Source organism: Perca fluviatilis, chromosome 1 (genome assembly GCF_010015445.1).
Source record: "Perca fluviatilis chromosome 1, GENO_Pfluv_1.0, whole genome shotgun sequence".
NCBI lineage: Eukaryota > Metazoa > Chordata > Actinopteri > Perciformes > Percidae > Perca > Perca fluviatilis.
In genome coordinates, this window is record NC_053112.1 from 25,971,644 (window position 1) to 25,991,362 (window position 19,719).

Here is a 19,719-nt window from a genome sequence, read left to right on the forward strand (position 1 = left end):
TAAACGACACTTTTTATGGATATCTTTAAGAAATGGCTTTCTTCTTGCCACTCTTCCATAAAGGCCAGATTTGTGCAGTATACGACTGATTGTTGTCCTATGGACAGTCTATGGAGTCTCCCACCTCAGCTGTAGATCTCTGCAGTTCATCCAGAGTGATCATGGGCCTCTTGGCTGCATCTCTGATCAGTCTTCTCATTGTATGAGCTGAAAGTTTAGAGGGACGGCCGGGTCTTTGTAGATTTGTAGTGGTCTGATACTCCTTCCATTTCAATATTATCGCTTGCACAGTGCTCCTTGGGATGTTTAAAGCTTGGGAAATCTTTTTGTATCCAAATCCGGCTTTAAACTTCTCCACAACAGTATCTCGGACCTGCCTGGTGTGTTCCTCCTTCTTCATGATGCTCTCTGCGCTTTACACGGACCTCTGAGACTATCACAGAGCAGGTGCATTTATACGGAGACTTGATTACACACAGCTGGATTCTATTTATCATCATTAGTCATTTAGGTCAACATTGGATCATTCAGAGATCCTCACTGAACTTCTGGAGAGAGTTTGCTGCACTGAAAGTAAAGGGGCTGAATAATTTTGCACGCCCACTTTTTCAGTTTTTTATTTGTTAAAAAAGTTTGAAATAGCCAATGAATTTCGTTCCACTTCATAATTGGGACCCACTTGTTGTTGATTCTTCACAAAAAATTACAGTTTTATATCTTTATGTTTGAGGCCTGAAATGTGGCAAAAGGTCGAAACGTTCAAGGGGGCCGAATACTTTCGCAAGGCACTGTATGTATGTAGATACTTGTCCAACTATCTATTGAAGGAACTGTGAGATCAAGCTAAGAAATAAGAACCATTACCCACCACTGCTTGGAGTGACTGTCCCTGAATGATGATTTTGTTAAGTGCACAATGCATAACAATTATACAGAATTATCTCCTCAGACACTGAACGTTCCAGCACACTAATGCAAATAACAATGCATTTACTTCATTGTGCAAAGCAACTCACCTTAACGCCATCTGCCTTCTTGTTGAGCAAACTCTTGGCTGCTGTAGAAAGGAAAGAAAGAGACAACACTTCAGCATGAAAGTTCACAAACTCAAGTCCTGAGCCTGAGGCTACACTAACATGCAGCAAGCATCAGTCAACTGTGCTTATCTTCAAACTCCAGGTGCAAAATCCAACTACAAGATCCACAATGCAATGCAACAGATGCTTAGAATGGAATCTTTGTTTATGCAATGTTGTTCTCCGACTACATACTAATTCACATGTGAAGGGCTGAAGGGTGGGTGGTTGATTGGGTGTGTATTTAGCAAGTGATAAAAGGGGTAATCTACCTATCTCCAACATGCCCAGACAGCATTCCTAAATTAACATTTGCACACATACACATGCACTTATCCACTAGCACCCACACACACAATCCCACCAATCTTCTCTCATTGTATTTCTCATGGTATAGAAATAATCCAAACACTACTAGATTTCATTTCAAAATGCATGCTATATCCTTGTCTAAATTTCATTCTGATTTCATATTGGCACTTTTGCAAGAGTGAGCTTCAATTTTGTTCTTTTGAATACCACTTCATCTTCATGCATGTGATTGACTATTAGAAGAGTAATTAAACATCACAACTATTTAGTTGGACCCAACCCTGCATTTTTCCCTGTCATTCCAAAAACAATCTTACCTCAGATGGAAACCACAATCCAAACAAAAGAAAGAAAGAAATTTGAAAAAGGAAGAAATGATGAATAAAAAGAGACACAAATGCAAAGCATTTTACTGTAAAATGAAGAGAGAAAACAGGCTAATAAGAGCATGAGAAAATAGAGATAGGTAAAAAAAAATGCATGCAAAAAGGTATGATAGGGCGCAAAATCGAGACAAAGGGAATGAGTAACAGCTAAAGAGATGGCTCTGTTTACCATTGGCACATTTAAGCCTGTTCTATAGAAAAGCAGACCAAAAGGCGTTCTAAATTAGGTTTACCTACTTTTTAGTGCCTCTGATCAGTTTTCCTCATGAATAGAAGATGCATTTTTCAAAGCGTACCTAACCAAACTACCAACTCTGAGTATTTCAAGCCTCTTGTTTCTTTAAGATAAATGTTTTAGTTTATAAGATATGTTTGGGTAACCAGGTCTTGTACACCAGGCTGAGAGAGACATACCTGAGAAGTTTCTTGTGACCAGCAAAGTGGTCAATATGGCTCCCTGCAGTGATAAAAAGAAAGGAAGAAGGAAGGAAGGAAGGAAGGAAGGAAGGAAGGAAGGAAGGAAGGAAGGAAGGAAGGAAGGAAGGAAGGAAGGAAGGAGGAAGGAAGGAAGGAAGGTAGGACGGAAGGAAGAGACAGAAATAGGAAGATTGATTATAAGTTCATAGCAAGGAACAGGAGCACAGCAAATGGGAAACTTGAAGGTTTTAGAGAAAAGTAAAGTCTTGACTGAGGAAGAGGGGAAAGGGAATGATGGCTTGATAGATTGTTCTACATAAATAGAAACATGAAGGATTATAAGACGTCTCACCTTGAGTTTTCTCCTGGCGTTGAATTTCTTCAAGCACTCCACAGTCTCCTGCCTGTGCATCATGGAAGCTACAGTGGACCGTTGCTGCAGGAAGAAGATGAGAGTATTTTAGGATTAAGAGAGTATGGAAACAATGGATGGCAAGAATGTATGCATATGCATGTGTGGGCAACAATACTATGTGTGTTTGTACAAGTTGGATCTGATGGCATACCTAAGGCGGTACCTTAGTAGTTATCATTATCAATGTGTGGGTCTTAATTGCTGTGTCTGCATCTGTAAATCTGTTTATGTGTTTTTCTGCATCGCTGTTGTTTGTGTGCCACATACGCAGATCCAGGGATGTTTGAGGGCCTCTGCGGCAGTGATGCGTTTACTGGGGTTGATTGTTAGCATCTTGTTGATCAGATCTTTGGCCTCAGGAGTTACAGTGTCCCACTCTGGGGATGGGAACTAGTCAAAAAACAAAAGAGTATCAAATTCTCATTACACAGACAAAAGTAGTAGGGACAAAGTAAAGCATTTTTAGATTTTTAACAAGGCAAGGGAGAGGAGAAACAAAAAAACTTGAATAACATCAGTAAACAGACAGAAAATGAGTAAAACAACCGTCCTCGGAAGAAAAGAGATGGACTAAATACGTGTATTTATTTTTTTTATTTTAACATAATTTTCACTGAACTGATGCAGCAAGACAATCAATCCAGATCATCTATAGTATTCTTTAAGTTAAAAATCTGCAAAAATGTTAATATATATATTTATTTGTTATTTTTTTCAAATGACAGCCCAAGGTTGGACTGTATGTGTGTAAGCGCTCACATCATAGGCCCCAGCCTTGATTTGTTGGTAAAGGCGGTGCTGGTCCTCATCCCAGAAGGGAGGGTAGCCCACCAGCAGGATGTATAAAATCACACCTGGAAAAAAGCGACATGATATGTTAAGCATGGTAACAGAAAATACTAATATATTTTAGTACTGTTTACTGCAAAAAAATATATTATTTACTACTATTAAACACTTGAAACAACATGAAGCTGCAGTGTTGGTGCAGAATACTCTTCTGCACACACCTGACCAGGTCAGACAAAGCCATAGACTAAGGTTTTATCTCCAGAGTCAAGAGAATTTGAATGTTATTTACCACATGCCCACATGTCCACTGGCTTCCCATATGGGTCTTTCCTCAAAACCTCCGGAGACAAGTAGCCCGGGGTGCCGGCAAAACCTGGAGGAGTGATATGGAGGGAGGAGATGTGGAATGGTAGGCAGGAGTGGCCAATTTAGTGACTAGGCTGTTTCTCAAATAACTAAATGAGTGATTGATAGATAGATTGACTAACTGGTTGGTTGCTTGATTGACCAACTGATTCAGGTTGAAAAATGGATGGATGAATACTCACCAAACCATGCCTGCTGGTCCCCCTGCACCTCGATAGCCAGCCCAAAGTCAGCCAACTTGACCGCCGCCCCCTTCAGCTTACTGGCCAATAGAAGGTTCTCAGGCTGGGGGGGGCGGAGTCAAACAGGTTAGAGGTGAGAGGTCACACGCTCTGGGAACAAGCCGCCCACAGACACAGATCTAAAATCAGATTAGCTAAACCAAATCCTAATCCAAACTATTAGGGGTCAACAATGCTAAACTGCTCTTAAATCAGTGTCTGAGGCAACTCCCTTTCTGCCACACAAATGACAGAGAAACATAAATGTGCACAGGACCAAATCTCTAACAGACAAAGGACATTTTCCACGCTGGAGCTGTGGACTTGCTCCCCAAGTCTCATGGATTCTGAGCAAGTGAATTGGTAACAGACATGATGCGCTACCACCAACACCAATCCATGAGTGGGAACAAAGTGCACACTGCAGGGAGAAGGATACAGGAGGGGGCTATGGTGTAACAGAGACATTGGTGTAAAAACAAGTGACTTAGTCACATATGGGTAACTACAAACACACCACACACTAACACAGGTTAGCATAATCATAAATACATGCAAGCACACGTGCACACACTCAAACACACAAACACACACACACACACACACACACACACACACACACACACACACACACGGACGCAGGTGCAGAAAGGTCTTTGCTAACCTAAGGCCAGTTAGACAGTGTGCTCTAATGAATAATACATTTCCTAACATTTAGAGATTCTAAACACAGATAGCCTGTGAGCAGTCAGAAAATGGCAGACATATGCCTCCACATGACTAACTGACAACTGGATAACATCTACATAATCATTTACATAATGATTGACTGATTATGAAGCATCTGAAAACCTCAAGTTACTTCAAAAAAGGATATCTCCCCTAATAAATAATAATGTATTAATCCCGCAAGTTAGCATACACGTTACACACAGGCCTGAAATAACCACACATGCATTAATGTGTCAGAGTGAAGGGGGCTTCAGCTGTCGATGGACAGGCACCCCGATCAATTGTGGGTTCGGTGCCTTGCTCAAGAGCACATTTGCAGTGCCCAGGAGATGAACGGGCACCTCTCCAGCTACCAGTCCACCACCATACTTTGGTTCGTATGAGGACTTCAACCAGCAACCCTCTGGTTCCCAACCTAACTCCCTACAGACTGAACTACTGCCACCAATTGGAAATCTCATAAAACAACAGTTACATGTTCACATTTGAACATACTCAATAGAGCTCTCTTGCTATATCTCCCCTTTTCCCTCCACATAAAAATGCTCTTGGGAGGTTATAAGAGTACAAACTATCATTAGAATATTCATGACCTTGGAACATCTTTCAAATCTCAACATCATTTTTACATAATTATGCAAATGTTTATCATTCCTGAGGTTCTTCCTTTTGATTGCTCCTATTCCTGTCACCATGGTGCTGCACTCAGAGTACTACGCAATAACACACACACACACACACACACACACACACACACACACACACACACACACACACACACACACACACACACACACACACACACACACACACACACACACACACATAAAGACGCTATGCTCTCTGAAACATCAGGGGTAGAATTAGAGGAGGATCCTTATTCTTGACATTGGCAGGATGGGTATTAAGCCCAGAATATCGACTCCACAAGATTTTAATGTAACAATATACAGTAGCTGCCAAGCCTTAAGTCTCTGCCGTTTGGTAGGTTTGAATCTTATTCTGCACACCAGAATTGTAGCCAATTTCAAAGCTGAGGTCAAGTTCTAATCAGCTTTCTTAATTTTTCAAAACTTTTAGGGCTTCTACAAGAAAGAATGGCATATTGTGACAAATCATTATGATGGTATTTTTCCTTTTACATGAGAAGACAATTATCGGCTTCAGTTTGATCATCAAACAGATTGTAAAAATGTTTTAAAAAATAAACAAAAATGCAAAGTGTGTGTGGATGCAAAGGGTAAGGATTGTGAGGGGAGTCACTGGGTCTTTCTGAATGTTGCCATCAGAGTCAGGACTGAACATGGCTGCAGCCGTAGCTGCGGTCGTACAAACCTTCAGATCCCTGTGGACGATGCCATTAACATGGCAGTGATGGACACTCTCGAGGATCTGCTGTATGCAGTGGCTGAGGGTGGCAGAGTAATGAACAAGCGCAGGATTATGAAGGAACAAATGGATGAAGAGCCAGAAAAGGAAAAGAAGAAAGGCAGAGAAGAGAAGATGAGGGAAATTAGTTGAGGGGAAGAGAAGAGGAAACCCTAACAATGTATCATATGTTAATATCATTAGGCTTATGTGTGATACTGTTTTCATGTCGGGTGACATGAAGTCACATGAAGGTAAGTCATTTTTCACAAGAGATAATGGAATACATTGTATAGACAATCCAAAGCTATACACTATGATACACAGGTCACACACAAATAATACTCCTTTCCCTTTTCTCTCTCTCTTTTTTTTTTTTTTTTCTCTCTCTCTCTCTGGGGAGGAAGTATTTCAACACAGAGCTGGCAGTGTAAGGTAGGCTGTGTATGATTAATACCGCAGGCTATATGTCGTTAATCACTTTTATAAATGAATCTATGAGATGCCCCTGAGACAAGGCAGCTGTATCACACCTCTGAGAAGACCATATGTGAAACACACAAATATACACACCAGGAACAGACAGAGATCCATAATGGCTGCTGTGCTCAGCACTGTTTGTGTGTGTGTGTGTGTGTGTGTGTGTGTGTGTGTGTGTGTGTGTGTGTGTGTGTGTGTGTGTGTGTGTGTGTGTGTGTGTGTGTGTGTGTGTGTGTGTGTTACCTGGCATCCGCCTCGCTGTAGTACTCCCTGGCTACGATGTCCTCAAACAGCTCTCCTCCTGTCACCCTGTGGAGAGACAGAGAAATCATTATAGTTTGGGGTGTGTGTGTGTGTTGTGTGTGTGTGTGTGTGTGTGTGTGTGTGTGTGTGTGTGTGTGTGTGTGTGTGTGTGTGTGTGTGTGTGTGTGTGTCTTAAGGTCAAACATAGCCTAGTTATAGCGAAGATTAATGCATTACTAAATAAAATAGGTAGCACCACACAAAGTTGTTTTAATTCAGACATTAGTTGTAACTGCCAGGTGTAACTTTTGCGTAGCTAACTAAGCTAGCTAAGTGACAATAATATTTTAGCTTGCTAGCCCGTTGAAGAGCAAAAGAGCTGTTGTTAGCTAATATGAAATATGGTTCACATATCTGACCTGACACTTTATCAAAATGTTGTTTAATGATAACATAAACCTGGAAGATTTTAAATTACATTTGACCAAAATAACATGATACAACTTAAATTACAAAGCCTTATGCTAATAATGTAAGACTAAATGACTAATGCTAACTTAGCTAAATAGCATCGGTTAGCTTAGCTGAACAGGATACAGTATATCCCATACACTCCAAAGTGCATGTATGTAAATACAAACAAAACAAAGTAATACCTACATTTACAAGCGACTGTCAGTCTAAGACATTTTAAAATAACTTGCCCCCCCCCCTAAAACTGTTATATTTTGGTAGTATGTTACAGCTTGTTATGCTGCAATGACTTTCTGTTTACATAGTGGACAGAACTGCAGATGTCCTAGCAAGAGATGAAGATGAAGTCTCATAAAGTCTTTACTAAACATTCTGGTTTAGTAATTCACTGGTTAAAACAACCTAATACTTCGGAAGGACTTAACACACAAACTATACGAAAAACCGGTCCATAAGAACTAAGGATATTCCCAGAAACAGTGTTAACCTTATACAAATACACAACTTAGAAGGGAAAGTAAAATAGGAAAAAACGTGAAATGGGGAGGCTATTACAATTGACAGAGAATGAGTGTGAGTTTCTGTTACTCACAGATCAAACACCAGATAGTGGAAACCCTCTTCTGATATGCTGTCATGGAGTCGTACTGTCGAGGAGATTTAACAAAAACACAGGACAAAAAAGGAAAAGAAAAACAAAATGAAAGTATCAATATTATACAAGTACTTCCCATACTGATTATTCCCAATTTCCTTTGTGCTGCTGTGCCCCATAGTTAGATTGTTAGTTGTGGAGCTTATCAGAAGTAAGTGGTAATATGTAGCCTAAAGGAGCAGTGTGAAGTGTTAATCCAGTAGCAAAATGAGTTTGCAATGCATAATATAATCTACCTCCATTGTATGTGAAGATTGATTCTGTTATTAAGAGTGGATACATTCTGAAAGGGTTTATTAGCACAGTTGCCATCCCCACAATCACTTTTGAAAAATAAATAAGACTGAAATGTGTCCTATAATCCAATTAATCCCATTGAGCATTGTCTTCTGATCCTGAATGGCCCCACTATATATCATTTAATTTCCACACCTCCTTTTTAAAATGTAAAAGCCAAGTAGTCAGAATGTTCAATCATAGTTTTTTGTAGAAACTTTATAAGAGCAGAAGTTATCTTGGAAAACTGACTGGAATGGCAGCTGTGATGCTAATCTGAAATAATGACAGTGAATAAAAGAAAGAGCATAAGCGGATGAGTGTGAACAGAACAAAAGAGGAGAGACAGGTTCTATCAGAGGTATAATGAGAAGGAAAGAGTGTAAAGGGTCAGTGGTTTAGAGAGAGGGCGTATGGGCCCTATGTCTTTCTGATGATTCTGCTGGGAGAGCACACAGATACATCATCATTAGATACCTTTGCGCGCGCACACGACACACACACACACACACACACACACACACACACACTCGTCTCTTCCATAACTTTGTCTATAAGATGAATAGTCATAGCAGGATTCAACAGAGACCGGAACAAAATATGTTATTTCGTTTGTATCAGTGTTCGTTCTTGTGTATGCTTATGTTAAGATCGAGGACTCGCAGCTCACCGATGTTGGTGTGCTTCAGTAAACGACAAATCCTCGCCTCTCTCTCCAGCTTTTGATGATCTTAAAGAAAAACAGGGGAGACACAAACACAGAGAGAAACAGAGAAATATTATTTTTAATGCTCTTCATTATTCCCTGCTATGATTGGCTTTCTGAATTATCGAACATGAGGTTGGCTGCAAATTAGTTTTGACTCACTGGAGGACACAGCACAGTGTTTGGGTGTTGTTGTCAGCGTCAGTGTGTGTTTTTGTACTTGACATCCACACTTCTTTATGTGTGTGTGTGTGTGTGTGTGTGTGTGTGTGTGTGTGTGTGTGTGTGTGTGTGTGTGTGTGTGTGTGTGTGTGTGTGTGTGTTGGCTTTGTGCCAGCCCCGTTCTTTTCCTTATCAGAACTGAAATGCTTGACAAAAATAATGTGACCTGATATGTGCTTGGTTGTGTGCCACAAACAGGCAGGCAACAGTGGACAACAAACAGAGTGAGCAGCCACAGTGGATTCATATCGACCTCTGGTGTCAGGCTTAATATGAGCTGCTGCCTGCAGGTTTTGCTGCCCTGAGAACAAAATAAACTTGCAAAGATAAAAAGTAATTGTATCACCTAAGGCCAAATCTAAATGTAAAGATCATTAGGGTTTTCTTGCTCATTTCTTTGTTCACTTACAGCAGACTGGGATTGGGTGATGTGATAATACACACTGAGAGACACATGCGGTATGGTTGCAAATGATGCAATGAGTTACTAAATGACAATATTGTCACAGCATTACTGGATTTTTGTATCCATCACGTCATGAAGTACCTTGATTGGTCAGTTATTTCATTCAGTTGATTAGCCAAAAACAGACCATAAAACCAGCAATAACTTATTTGTTCAGCCACTTTGAATACAACACTGACATGTCAGATTATAAAGTTGATATGTTTGGAGTTGTGTATCTGACCACCTGGTGGATGTAAGTCTAATATCCACTCTTTTCTAACTCTGCTTTGGTCTCTATCGACACCTGATGGAAATATCTGGCTCTGTAGCTGCTAAATGCTCCACTATGTTCACCAGCTAGTTGCTAACTATGTCTGTTTGCAGTTGTCTGTTAAGCAGCTAGTGTAGAGTGGCGGGTTTGAGAAAACAGCTGCCGGGTACCTAATTTCAGAACTGGACATTTAACTTAAATACTGTATATTCTGCTTATTTCACTTTATATTGTATGCATGCTTGCCATCAGCAAACCACCAAATTTCAAAAGGGCAACATGTATAAAGGTTACTGTACTCCTTCCATGTGACCACAAACAGGCTGAATCTCACATATCTCCTCTATGAGGCCAGACTGATTTTATCTGACTTTGTGAAACAAGAAGTGACTCTACTATCTCCCTGTCAGAAGACACCAAAGTCCAGTGACTCTGATTCAGAACAACTGAGTGAGAGCAGCAGTCGTTATAAGTAGTGTTGCAGCACAGTGTTGAGGCGACCCATTTCAGCTTTGCCTCGGGAGACAGAGTGCAAGAGCAAGAGAGAGAGAGAGAGAGAGAGAGAGAGATAACGTGAGTGAGGGAAAGAGAAGCAGCAGGTTCAACTTTTTTTCAAATAAAATAGGACACCTATTTTTTACTCTCATCCATGTCTCCTTCCTCTGCTCTTCTTGATACTATGGAAACTGTGGACTCTGCAGCTCAGATGCAAGAGCAACAAAGAACACCAGGCAGCGTGGTACCATTATAGATACAGGTATCTCTTTGTTTGTGTCGGTGAAGTGTATCTATAGGAATCCACAGGCAGACCACAGGCAAACTTTGGGCCGCAGTATACTTAAAACGAAATGGAACTTGGCGTGCTTTCAAATGCTCGATAAAAAATACCAGTACAATACAGTATGTTCACTGTGACTAAAAAGACTGCTCATCCACACCAGAGGGTGGAGTTTATCAGTCGCAGTGAGAGAGATGAAGCCAGAATAAAATCCCAACAGTGAAATGCAACACAAATACAGGATGAGCTGTGGTTTCACTACAGTTAATGCCAAAATACAAGAGGAATTCAGGAGGAGGAGGAGGAGTTCATTTAAAACCTGCCCTGGTACAGTTAGTTACAGGCACACAAAACAGAAAAGGAGATGGTATGTTCACTCCCTAACCCCTGGATAAAGAGGGAGGTGTGTGCCAGTCAGTTTCGAGTCAATTTTATTTATATAGCCGTATATCACAAATCACAGATTTGCTTCAAGTGGCATTACAATCTGTACCGCAAATGACACAATGCTATAAACGATAAACCATCATCTTAAGTCGGAGAGTGTCAAAGATGTTAATAAACAGGAAACTTGCACCCCAAGGCAAAAGGTAAAGCACAATTAATCACGTGGTAGTGCAAACAAGACCTGCACACGCTGCAACAAACGGACCCCAGTGCTACTCTTTTGAGTGGTTGCAAGTCCACCATAATGCATGTGAGAACACAACAATTTTGATTTTGTTTGAAGCATACTGCCAGCTTTACAGACAAGCACAACCACGGAGAAGCAGACATCCTGACAGACAGAGCCAGAAACAAGGGCAGCTCAGCCATCGTTTCATGATAAGCAGGACCCTTTGAGCAAGGTCACTAATCTCTCCATCTCAGCCTCAGCCTCACCATGTTACTGAATGACACATAATTGCCTCTCTCTCAGTCTAAACTCTCTTTCCTTTGCAGAGTTAAACATTTGATTTTATCAGCCTCAGTTTTCTTAATCTAGCACTTTATTTTTGTCACTTTAAGATTTTTGTTTTATCTTATATATCAATCATTTTTTTACTCTAACAGTGTCAAAGTGCATTGCAATATTGAAGTACATGCTTTTCTCTCTTTTTACCTTCTGCATACTATAATGTATACAAAATATTTGAATAGATGATAATATATATAATAAATACATTATATTTTCTAAAGACACCAATAATTAGTCACAATATTTTGTTATTGTATGTACAGTAAACAATCAGATTCCCTTCCTCATTGACTTCATAGTTCATCATGACAGCGTTCTACAGAAATTACTAGAAAGCATACAGTACTCCGCTGAAGTTAGCCTGGTCCACATTTTTAGCCCCCAGCCCTTCTCCTACGTACTGTAAAATTGATCTGGCATCCCATCCCACACAGAAACATCACCAGACACTAAAATAAGATTTTTGTGTTTTCATTTTTTGTTCTTTGGTGATGTATTTGGAAGTGTGAGAAAAATAGAAAGTCTTCCAGAATGGTCCATTCGTATACAGCAGGAAAATTGACTTTCCTATTTAGATGTAGTCTTATGAATGCAATGTTTTGCAGCCGACTCTCAGGTTTGAATGTCAGATCTTCCAAATGCAGAGATCTGCCATAAAAAGAAAACAATATTTAGGGATGCAATTTAGCCTCATCTGGAAAGTAGTAACTTTGTTCATATATAACATATTATTAACATCATCAACCATTTCCTGTTATTAAATCCCTTTTATACCAACTATCAGCCACTGGCAAATTTGAAAACATTAATAAATTGTGCCAGTTTGCACATTTTAAGTAAGATTATTATTAATATTTGATAACATTTTAGTATTGTAATAACTAATAATCTTTGTAATTAGGCCTACAGGAGAAACACAGAATAATGTTGATACATGACAAAGTTGTTTCTCTTTGAAGCAATTACCGTAAAACACCATGCTAGCACTGCCTTTAAAGCCAGTACATATGTGGTCATGTTGGGTCCATCATTTTTCACTGTGTTGTAACTCACTGTACAGTGTAAATGTCTGTCATATAACAGCCTCACTCCCTCTCTCCATCATTTTCCACCTCCACTTTTCTTTCACTCTCTCTCCACTCTCTCCCTCCTCCACAGGTAGTCCACCTCCCAGCCGGCTGGACATCTGTTGTCTAGCAACTCCTGCACCAATCAGAGCGTCAGGCCTCTCCTCTCCTCTGCAGTGGAACCAGCCTTGCATGCAAATGGCAGACATTGAAAGTTCACACACAACTATCAAACTACAGAGAGGAAAGTAACTAATTTGGTAGCATACACACTTTATAAAGGCATCTAATAATAACACATCTCCTTTGGAATATCAAACCATTTAACCTTTAGCACAAAGAGAACAGACTGTGGGCATGCATTAGCATAGAAAGTAGAAAAGGGAACTTTACAGATCCTAAATTGCAACAGTTAAGTGCCAATATGCTTATATTATAGAAGATTAAAAGAAGTGCACACAGTACACTTCAATGAATATCAAAAGCCATACTATTTGTTGTCTACATTAGATGCTTTTGTTTTCATGTAAATAGTTGCATGACATTAAATGTGTAAAGCAGTAAAAATACAACTATGCTGTGAAACCTATCAATTCTAGTGTCATAGCTCTGGTAGAGAGTCTAAAGACACTAGCTTAAATTAGTAAAATGGCCCAATAGTTGACAACATGTCAATAACTATGTGAATGTTTTAATGCAATTAGGTTGAGGTCTGCTCAGGTTTTTAGCAATATTGTTCATAACAAGAAGGATGCTGGGTTTTGCCTGGTCCTTTCTATGTTGAGTTTGCAAGTTCTCTTTTCAAACTTCAAAGTATACACGTCTGGATTAGAGCACACAAAATGTGTGAGTAGAGGTTTGATTGTCTGTATGTTAGCCTGTCAGAGCATTTTTATTTTCCAATGGATTAGAACATCACATCTTACACCTTCCACACTTCTGCTGCAGTCGACTTTGAAATCTGCCTCACTCTCAAAAATGAGTTCTGACTTGCTGACAAAAATGCTTTACAATACATTCATGTACCTGTGTGTGTTTGTCTGTGTGTGTGGTTTTTTTTCGTGCGTGCATATGTGTGTGCGTGAGTGTGTATGTGTATGTGGGTGGCCTTTTGCTTACATAGTTAGAACTGACAGCAGCATTTCTGCATAATGTGAAGCAAATGTAATTGTGCAGACAAATGTAAAGCTACCCCAGTCAGCTCTTATCATTCAGGACTGATCTAAGCAGCGTGTCTGAATGTCTGTATGTATGTTAGCAGTAAATTACTATTCATGTATAAAGTAAGACCATGACAGTTAGTGATTAAGAAGTAATATACTGAGTTGCTTCCTTGTGTATTTCATTTCATTTTTTTCCTTCAGTCAAAGTTGTTTTCTTTCACTTTTTCAATAAAGTTAAACATGTTTGAAGTTGTTGTTTTTCTATTGCTAGTCTGCTTTTATGCCAAGAAAGATCATATCACAATATTACTTTGTGCCTTAAAACAATCCAACAGATCTGCTGTGAAATCTTACTTTAATAGAAACAGATGCAGTGCAGTATATTGCTATAGTATAGACGAAGCTCATTTAAAGGTGAATGAATTCTATAGTATGGACGAAAATATTTATTCATAATTCAAATTGAAAGTCCAAAGAGAAAACAAAGCGAGATCAAATAAAAAATATTATTTTTAATTTTTTTATTTTCCATTTGGCTTTGGAAGTCTGAAAAAGTAGCCTACACGGGCTGTACAAAAGGCCGCCAATCAGGAGTGATTGTTGTGAGTACATGTTGGAGAACAGCGCGCACGCACCTCACACCGCGCGCACCACCCGGAGAAAGAAGTGAGAGAAAGAAAAAGGAGAGGTCGCAGTTGGGACGATGACTATCCAGTTGAGATTGTGTGTGTGTGTGCGTCCTCGAGATCTGACCACACACAAACACATGTAAGCAGAGATACCCACACCCATGTTTCTACTGTTGCTTAATTAAATATAACATCAAAAGAGAGAAGTTGTCTGAGTCCGTGTTTTAAACAGACACACCTGGGGTGAAGTTGGGAACCAGAATCAGCTTTAAATACAGTCCTAATCTAGTCCTCACTAACACGGGCCCAATTATAGTAACTACATGAAAACTTCACTGTTGTTGCATGAAATGTCGTTTGTGTTTAGCCTACATCATCATTTTCTATCATGTGAAATAAGAGGCCAAGCCAGCCTGGTTGTGAAGCTGCAGACAGATGCTCCCCAACAGTCTGCTCCCCCTGCTGCTCATAAGGTGCCTGCACCCCTTTGGTTTCAGACCCTCCCACCAGCCTTTGGGCCACGCCTCCTCATTTACATTGACATGTGTCAAGTCCAAACGAAAAGGCAATGTTAAATGGAAATTCAAAAGCCAAATATTAAATCCAAATGAAAATCCAATGTTAAATTGAAATTCAAAAGCCAAATATTAAATGAAAATTAAAAGCCAATGTTAAATTGAAATTCAAAAGCCAAATGTTAAATTGAAATTCAAAAGCCAAATATTAAATTCAAAAGCCAAAGCCAAATGGAAAATAAAAAAAAAAAGAATAATATTTTTAATTTGATCTCGCTTTGTTTTCTCTTTGGACTTTCAATTTCTCTTTGGACTTTCAATTTGAATTATGAATAAATATTTCCTCCATAACTTACTGCCAGAAAAATATAAAGTGGAACTGCATTTCAAGTTATTAATACATTCACCACTTTACTTTGCATTGGTTCTCTTTTTTGAGTGACACAGAGTGATTTCTTGTTAACTTGTTTTCACGTTAACTTGTCTTGTTTAAAAAAAGCTGCAGCATATGATGTGATATGTTGTAATGTTCTGCTGTCATAAACCACTTATCAAATAAACCCACATGTTATGATGCTGTCTGGGTTTATCAAGAAGAGAGACATACTGCGTATTTAAGTCATAATGAATGATAAAAGGCAAAAAGTCCTCTTCTAAAGAACATCTGTACATTTGTTCAAGTCTGATACAGTATGTTGTAAAACTATGAATGCTACTATACCTATTACAAATTGCACTTATAAAGAATATGGAGATGGCAATGTTGTCCTGCAAGTAAGTAGTCCTTATTGCAAAATAACCCCCAAAAAAGTAATTAAGGACATATGTATGTCAAAATGGCAGGCATATATGTTACTGGTGATCCACATTCATTTCCTCTTACTTTATACATTTATTTTTGTTATTTGCTTTGACTTGAATCATCCTTCTTTCATACAGGAGTATTCGAGATTCAGGGACCTGTTTGCTTCCACTTCAGAGTGTTGTGTTGAAAAGTTGCTGACACATTGTTCTTACCCTGCAAATCATTGCCATCACCAGACAAAATCCAAACCAGACCCCACCAAACTCTCCCAATAGTTCCCTCTTTGTCTCTCTCCACTGCTGCTTGTTTCTCATTCAGTCAGTTTCTGATGTGTTGTGTCTGCAACCGCACTGCAGCCGAGCGTACTGCTCTGTGAGTATGTGTGTGTTTTCTTTGCCTTTTGTAGTTTGGCATCCTGTAAATCTAATAACACCAGATTTAGGGACAGACAGAGAAGACACAGGCAGGTATAGAAAGTGAGAGGGAAAAGAAGCAAGAGACGGGGACAGAAAGAGAGACAGAACAAACACCTGACAGACAAAGGCAGTCAAATACACAAAAAAAGAAGAGACAGACAAGCCAGCATGTGTGGCTCTGGAGTGACGTTCACTTTAAACATCCTGTCCTCGGTTTGTATCTTCACTCTAATTGACAAAGTTATGGTGGTCATCTGATTTCTGGCCTCTTGTATCAATCATAACCTACATAATACTGTCAAGCACTTAACTTAAAATGTACTCACATACACTAAGAATAATATGTTTATTTGGTTCCATGCTGATATCAACTGTTTGCAATTTCTATTTCTGATAACTAATATAACTACTGGTTCAAATGTATAGATAAATATATCATTGGGATTAAGTAACTTGACTACCTTTCCTGACATGACATGTAGACCAACAGTAAATGTCTTTACCGTCGACTTTGCTCTTAAATTGTAGGTAAATTAAGTGGCTAGTAATGGCAGTGTGACCTGTATGCTATACTTTACACAACTTAGCTACATTTAGCTAAGCAGGAAACAAATATTTTGCTTTTGCTGTTTTGAGAAATGTAAAGTCATTATTATGTTTCTGTATCAGATACAAACTGGAAAGGGGAAATATAAATTAAAGAGGAACTACACATTTAATTATTTTTTGTGCTGTGAAAAAATCACGTTGATTTTTGTTGGCGTATTATGTTATACAGATACTGTTGCCAACAATACACATATTGTGTGCAACAAACACTGAAAACCAGCTTGTGTGTATCCTTAACGTTGAAAGGTCGTTTAGGCAAAATTATGTGGCCCCTCCTCGACCGAAGTTTTAATGAACACAATGCCAACCGGATTACATTTTCTGTCGACAGGAAACAATGTTAATTAACCCTATCTGGGAAGTTGCAAACATGTTGATACAGAATGTTTCAGTAAACAGTGCTGGGAGGGTTACTTTTAAAACATATTCCACTACAGATTACTGAATGCATGCCCTAAAATGTAATTTGTTTGAAAACATCCTCCGGGAATTTATGATGGGCACAATTAATCCGTTTAAACAATCAATAATTTATTCAATAATGGAAAAAAACTTCATCTTCGTCAAAGTCCTAACCCTAATGCACACACAGAAATTGACTCACCACACACACCACAACAGTGTGCTGTAAATGCTTTGTGCCAGTTTAATTAAGAGGTTTAATTAATAAGATGGGGGCGAACGTAACATCCTCTGCGGACAGCGGCTAAGTAGTCCTCTACCCCCCGCAGAACTCAAGGGGTTGGTTTCCCAATAGAGGAAGAATTATGAGACTGATAACTCCCTTGTTTTGTCTTGTGAGTAAAAACAAAAGGTGGCTGGTGTCAGAGATAAAACTGCCCCCGGAGTATTGCCGGGAGCTCTTAACATAGAGTTAATGGCTGCCTTTATCTTATCCGGCGTAATGCAGCTCGCACACATTATACTAATATGTAAAAGTGGTTTAATCTGAGGGTGGTGGTCTGGACACATCCTGACAAGGAGAGACACAAATTCACATTTATAATCTTATACATTGACACAAAAAGCTCCAGATTTAAATGCAGCAGTGAAGCCCTGCTGTACACTGACTTCTTACATTATGAGAATAGCTGCAACATCAGTCATTTAAGAAGGATGTGGTGCTGCTAAGGAACACTGGAAGCATTTGGATATCTGTACCCATAATTACATGAAAAACGATTTTTCATGGGGAAATAATTTCTTCTATTTAAACGACAATCAAATATAGTGGTATAAGCAAAGGTGTTGCCTGAAAATGTCCCTTTACTGAATAAAGAAGAAAAAGGGACAGATCACTAACTATGTAGCTCCGTGGTTACCACAAGAGCTGGCATAGCAATGTGCAAAGCTATCTAAGATTACTTATGTAACTTTCCATGAAAACTTTGAAACAGTTTAAACATACAAGCCAACACTCAAGAACACACCATTTTTGCTCTTAATACTCAAAGGAAAATTCCACATTTTTCTACATCTACCAGAGCAAAATTCTGGCTGCATTTATTCACAATGCCTTCCAATAGAACATGCTTAAACTTTCCATCAAACGTTTTCTTTACATAAATGTGGTGGAAAGCAATAGCGTTAATCTAATGAAAGCAAGGTGTTTTGCAGCTACACTGCATTCCACTCCTACTACTGCTTGTTAAAAAGATTGGTATGTCTGCCTCTTCTGCTTTGGACTTTGGTCTGCAAGATTTTGAGACATCAGTGCAAAATGGGTCTTGTAGAGTAGTACTGACAATTATATTTACAGTTAATGTTTTAGAAATGTTTCTGCAACTATGCCTCTCCATCTCTTTGAATCATAAATAAAACAGAAATACAAGGCACATTGTTAATTGTTTTAATGTGAATTTCACTTTCATGCCTCCCTGAGTGCTTATACTTTAGTCTTGATATGGCTCTGCTGGAAAAAATAATAATGATGTCATCATGATCTGTGGCCTTTGTTTATCGTTGGTTCGAAGCACTTGAGGGGGGAGACCAGACCAAAGCAATAGACGGTCAGTGAATGTGTGAGGAAGTAAGAAGAGGAGGGAGGACAGAGAGGAGAGAATCGTTAGGGGGGAAAGGGTAAATCAAACAGATAAAAAACAAAGGTTGAAGAGGACAAAGGCAGAGAGAGAGAGAAAGGAAAAGACAGAAGGAGATGCAGTACTCGGTAATTAAGAATGTCCTTGCATTATACGGAGTCCATTACCCTTGTTAGTCATACTGTAGGTTCTTTCCGGGCTGAACGATCAATTGTTTTTATCAAAATCCTCACATTTTAAAAATATAAGTGCAATTTGTATAATAATGCAATTTTGATTATAGCTTACATTATTAACAAATATTTAAGATGTGAACATTTTATCTGTTGACTGCTGAGTTTGGCAGCTAAAGCGGTCACCAGAAATGTAAAAATATCCTAACTCAAGGTTCACAGTTATTTTAGCGGTTTCATGCCATTCCAATGGTCTTTACCAGTGGATGTAGATTGCTCAGTAGTCATCATGCGTCTTAAGCACTTAGAGTGCAAATGCTATCTGCTAATGAAGGCCATGAGATGTGGCTAAAAGCTCCAAGAAATCTAGTAAGAAGAACACCTTGATTTAGGATTTGTTTTGCCGTACTTTAACAATGTCAGGCGAAATGTAATATGTTACTAAATGTGAGCTAATTTCATCCCAAGTGGCATTGCAGGTTTAGTGCCAGACCTATCTCCACAGCGCTGTGTCAGCGCTGGAGTATAGTATGGCTGCACAAGTTTACATTCTGGTATTAAAGGAAAACACGCTCTGGGTTGTTTGTATCTTTTTGGGCGGCACTAAGCACCTGATGCAGCTACAGTGCTGCTGCAAAATAGCTAATGAAGATAGCAGAAGAGCGTGCCGGATGTCAGGCTTTATACCAGCACTTTACATCCTGTAA

At 39.2% G+C, this 19,719-nt stretch overlaps 1 protein-coding gene across 14 annotated transcripts in view; it reads right to left on the reverse strand.

Annotated features, from left to right (window-relative positions):
- The window catches only part of camk2d2 (calcium/calmodulin-dependent protein kinase (CaM kinase) II delta 2), a 38,300-nt gene that overhangs the window by 9,917 nt on the left and 8,664 nt on the right, over positions 1–19,719 (reverse strand). For 9 of the 14 annotated variants that reach the window (XM_039798973.1, XM_039798925.1, XM_039798958.1 and 6 more), the window contains exons 3-13: positions 8,884–8,943; positions 7,875–7,929; positions 6,809–6,874; positions 6,053–6,125; positions 3,947–4,049; positions 3,688–3,771; positions 3,366–3,460; positions 2,874–2,996; positions 2,544–2,627; positions 2,189–2,231; positions 1,017–1,057 (exon numbers count right to left, since the gene is read on the reverse strand). In XM_039798973.1, the coding sequence (XP_039654907.1) occupies positions 1,017–1,057; positions 2,189–2,231; positions 2,544–2,627; positions 2,874–2,996; positions 3,366–3,460; positions 3,688–3,771; positions 3,947–4,049; positions 6,053–6,125; positions 6,809–6,874; positions 7,875–7,929; positions 8,884–8,943 (827 nt within the window). The remainder of the gene's footprint in view (positions 1–1,016; positions 1,058–2,188; positions 2,232–2,543; positions 2,628–2,873; positions 2,997–3,365; positions 3,461–3,687; positions 3,772–3,946; positions 4,050–6,052; positions 6,126–6,808; positions 6,875–7,874; positions 7,930–8,883; positions 8,944–19,719) is intronic. The other 5 variants (XM_039799001.1, XM_039798991.1, XM_039798932.1 and 2 more) reach the window with 1 other exon arrangement.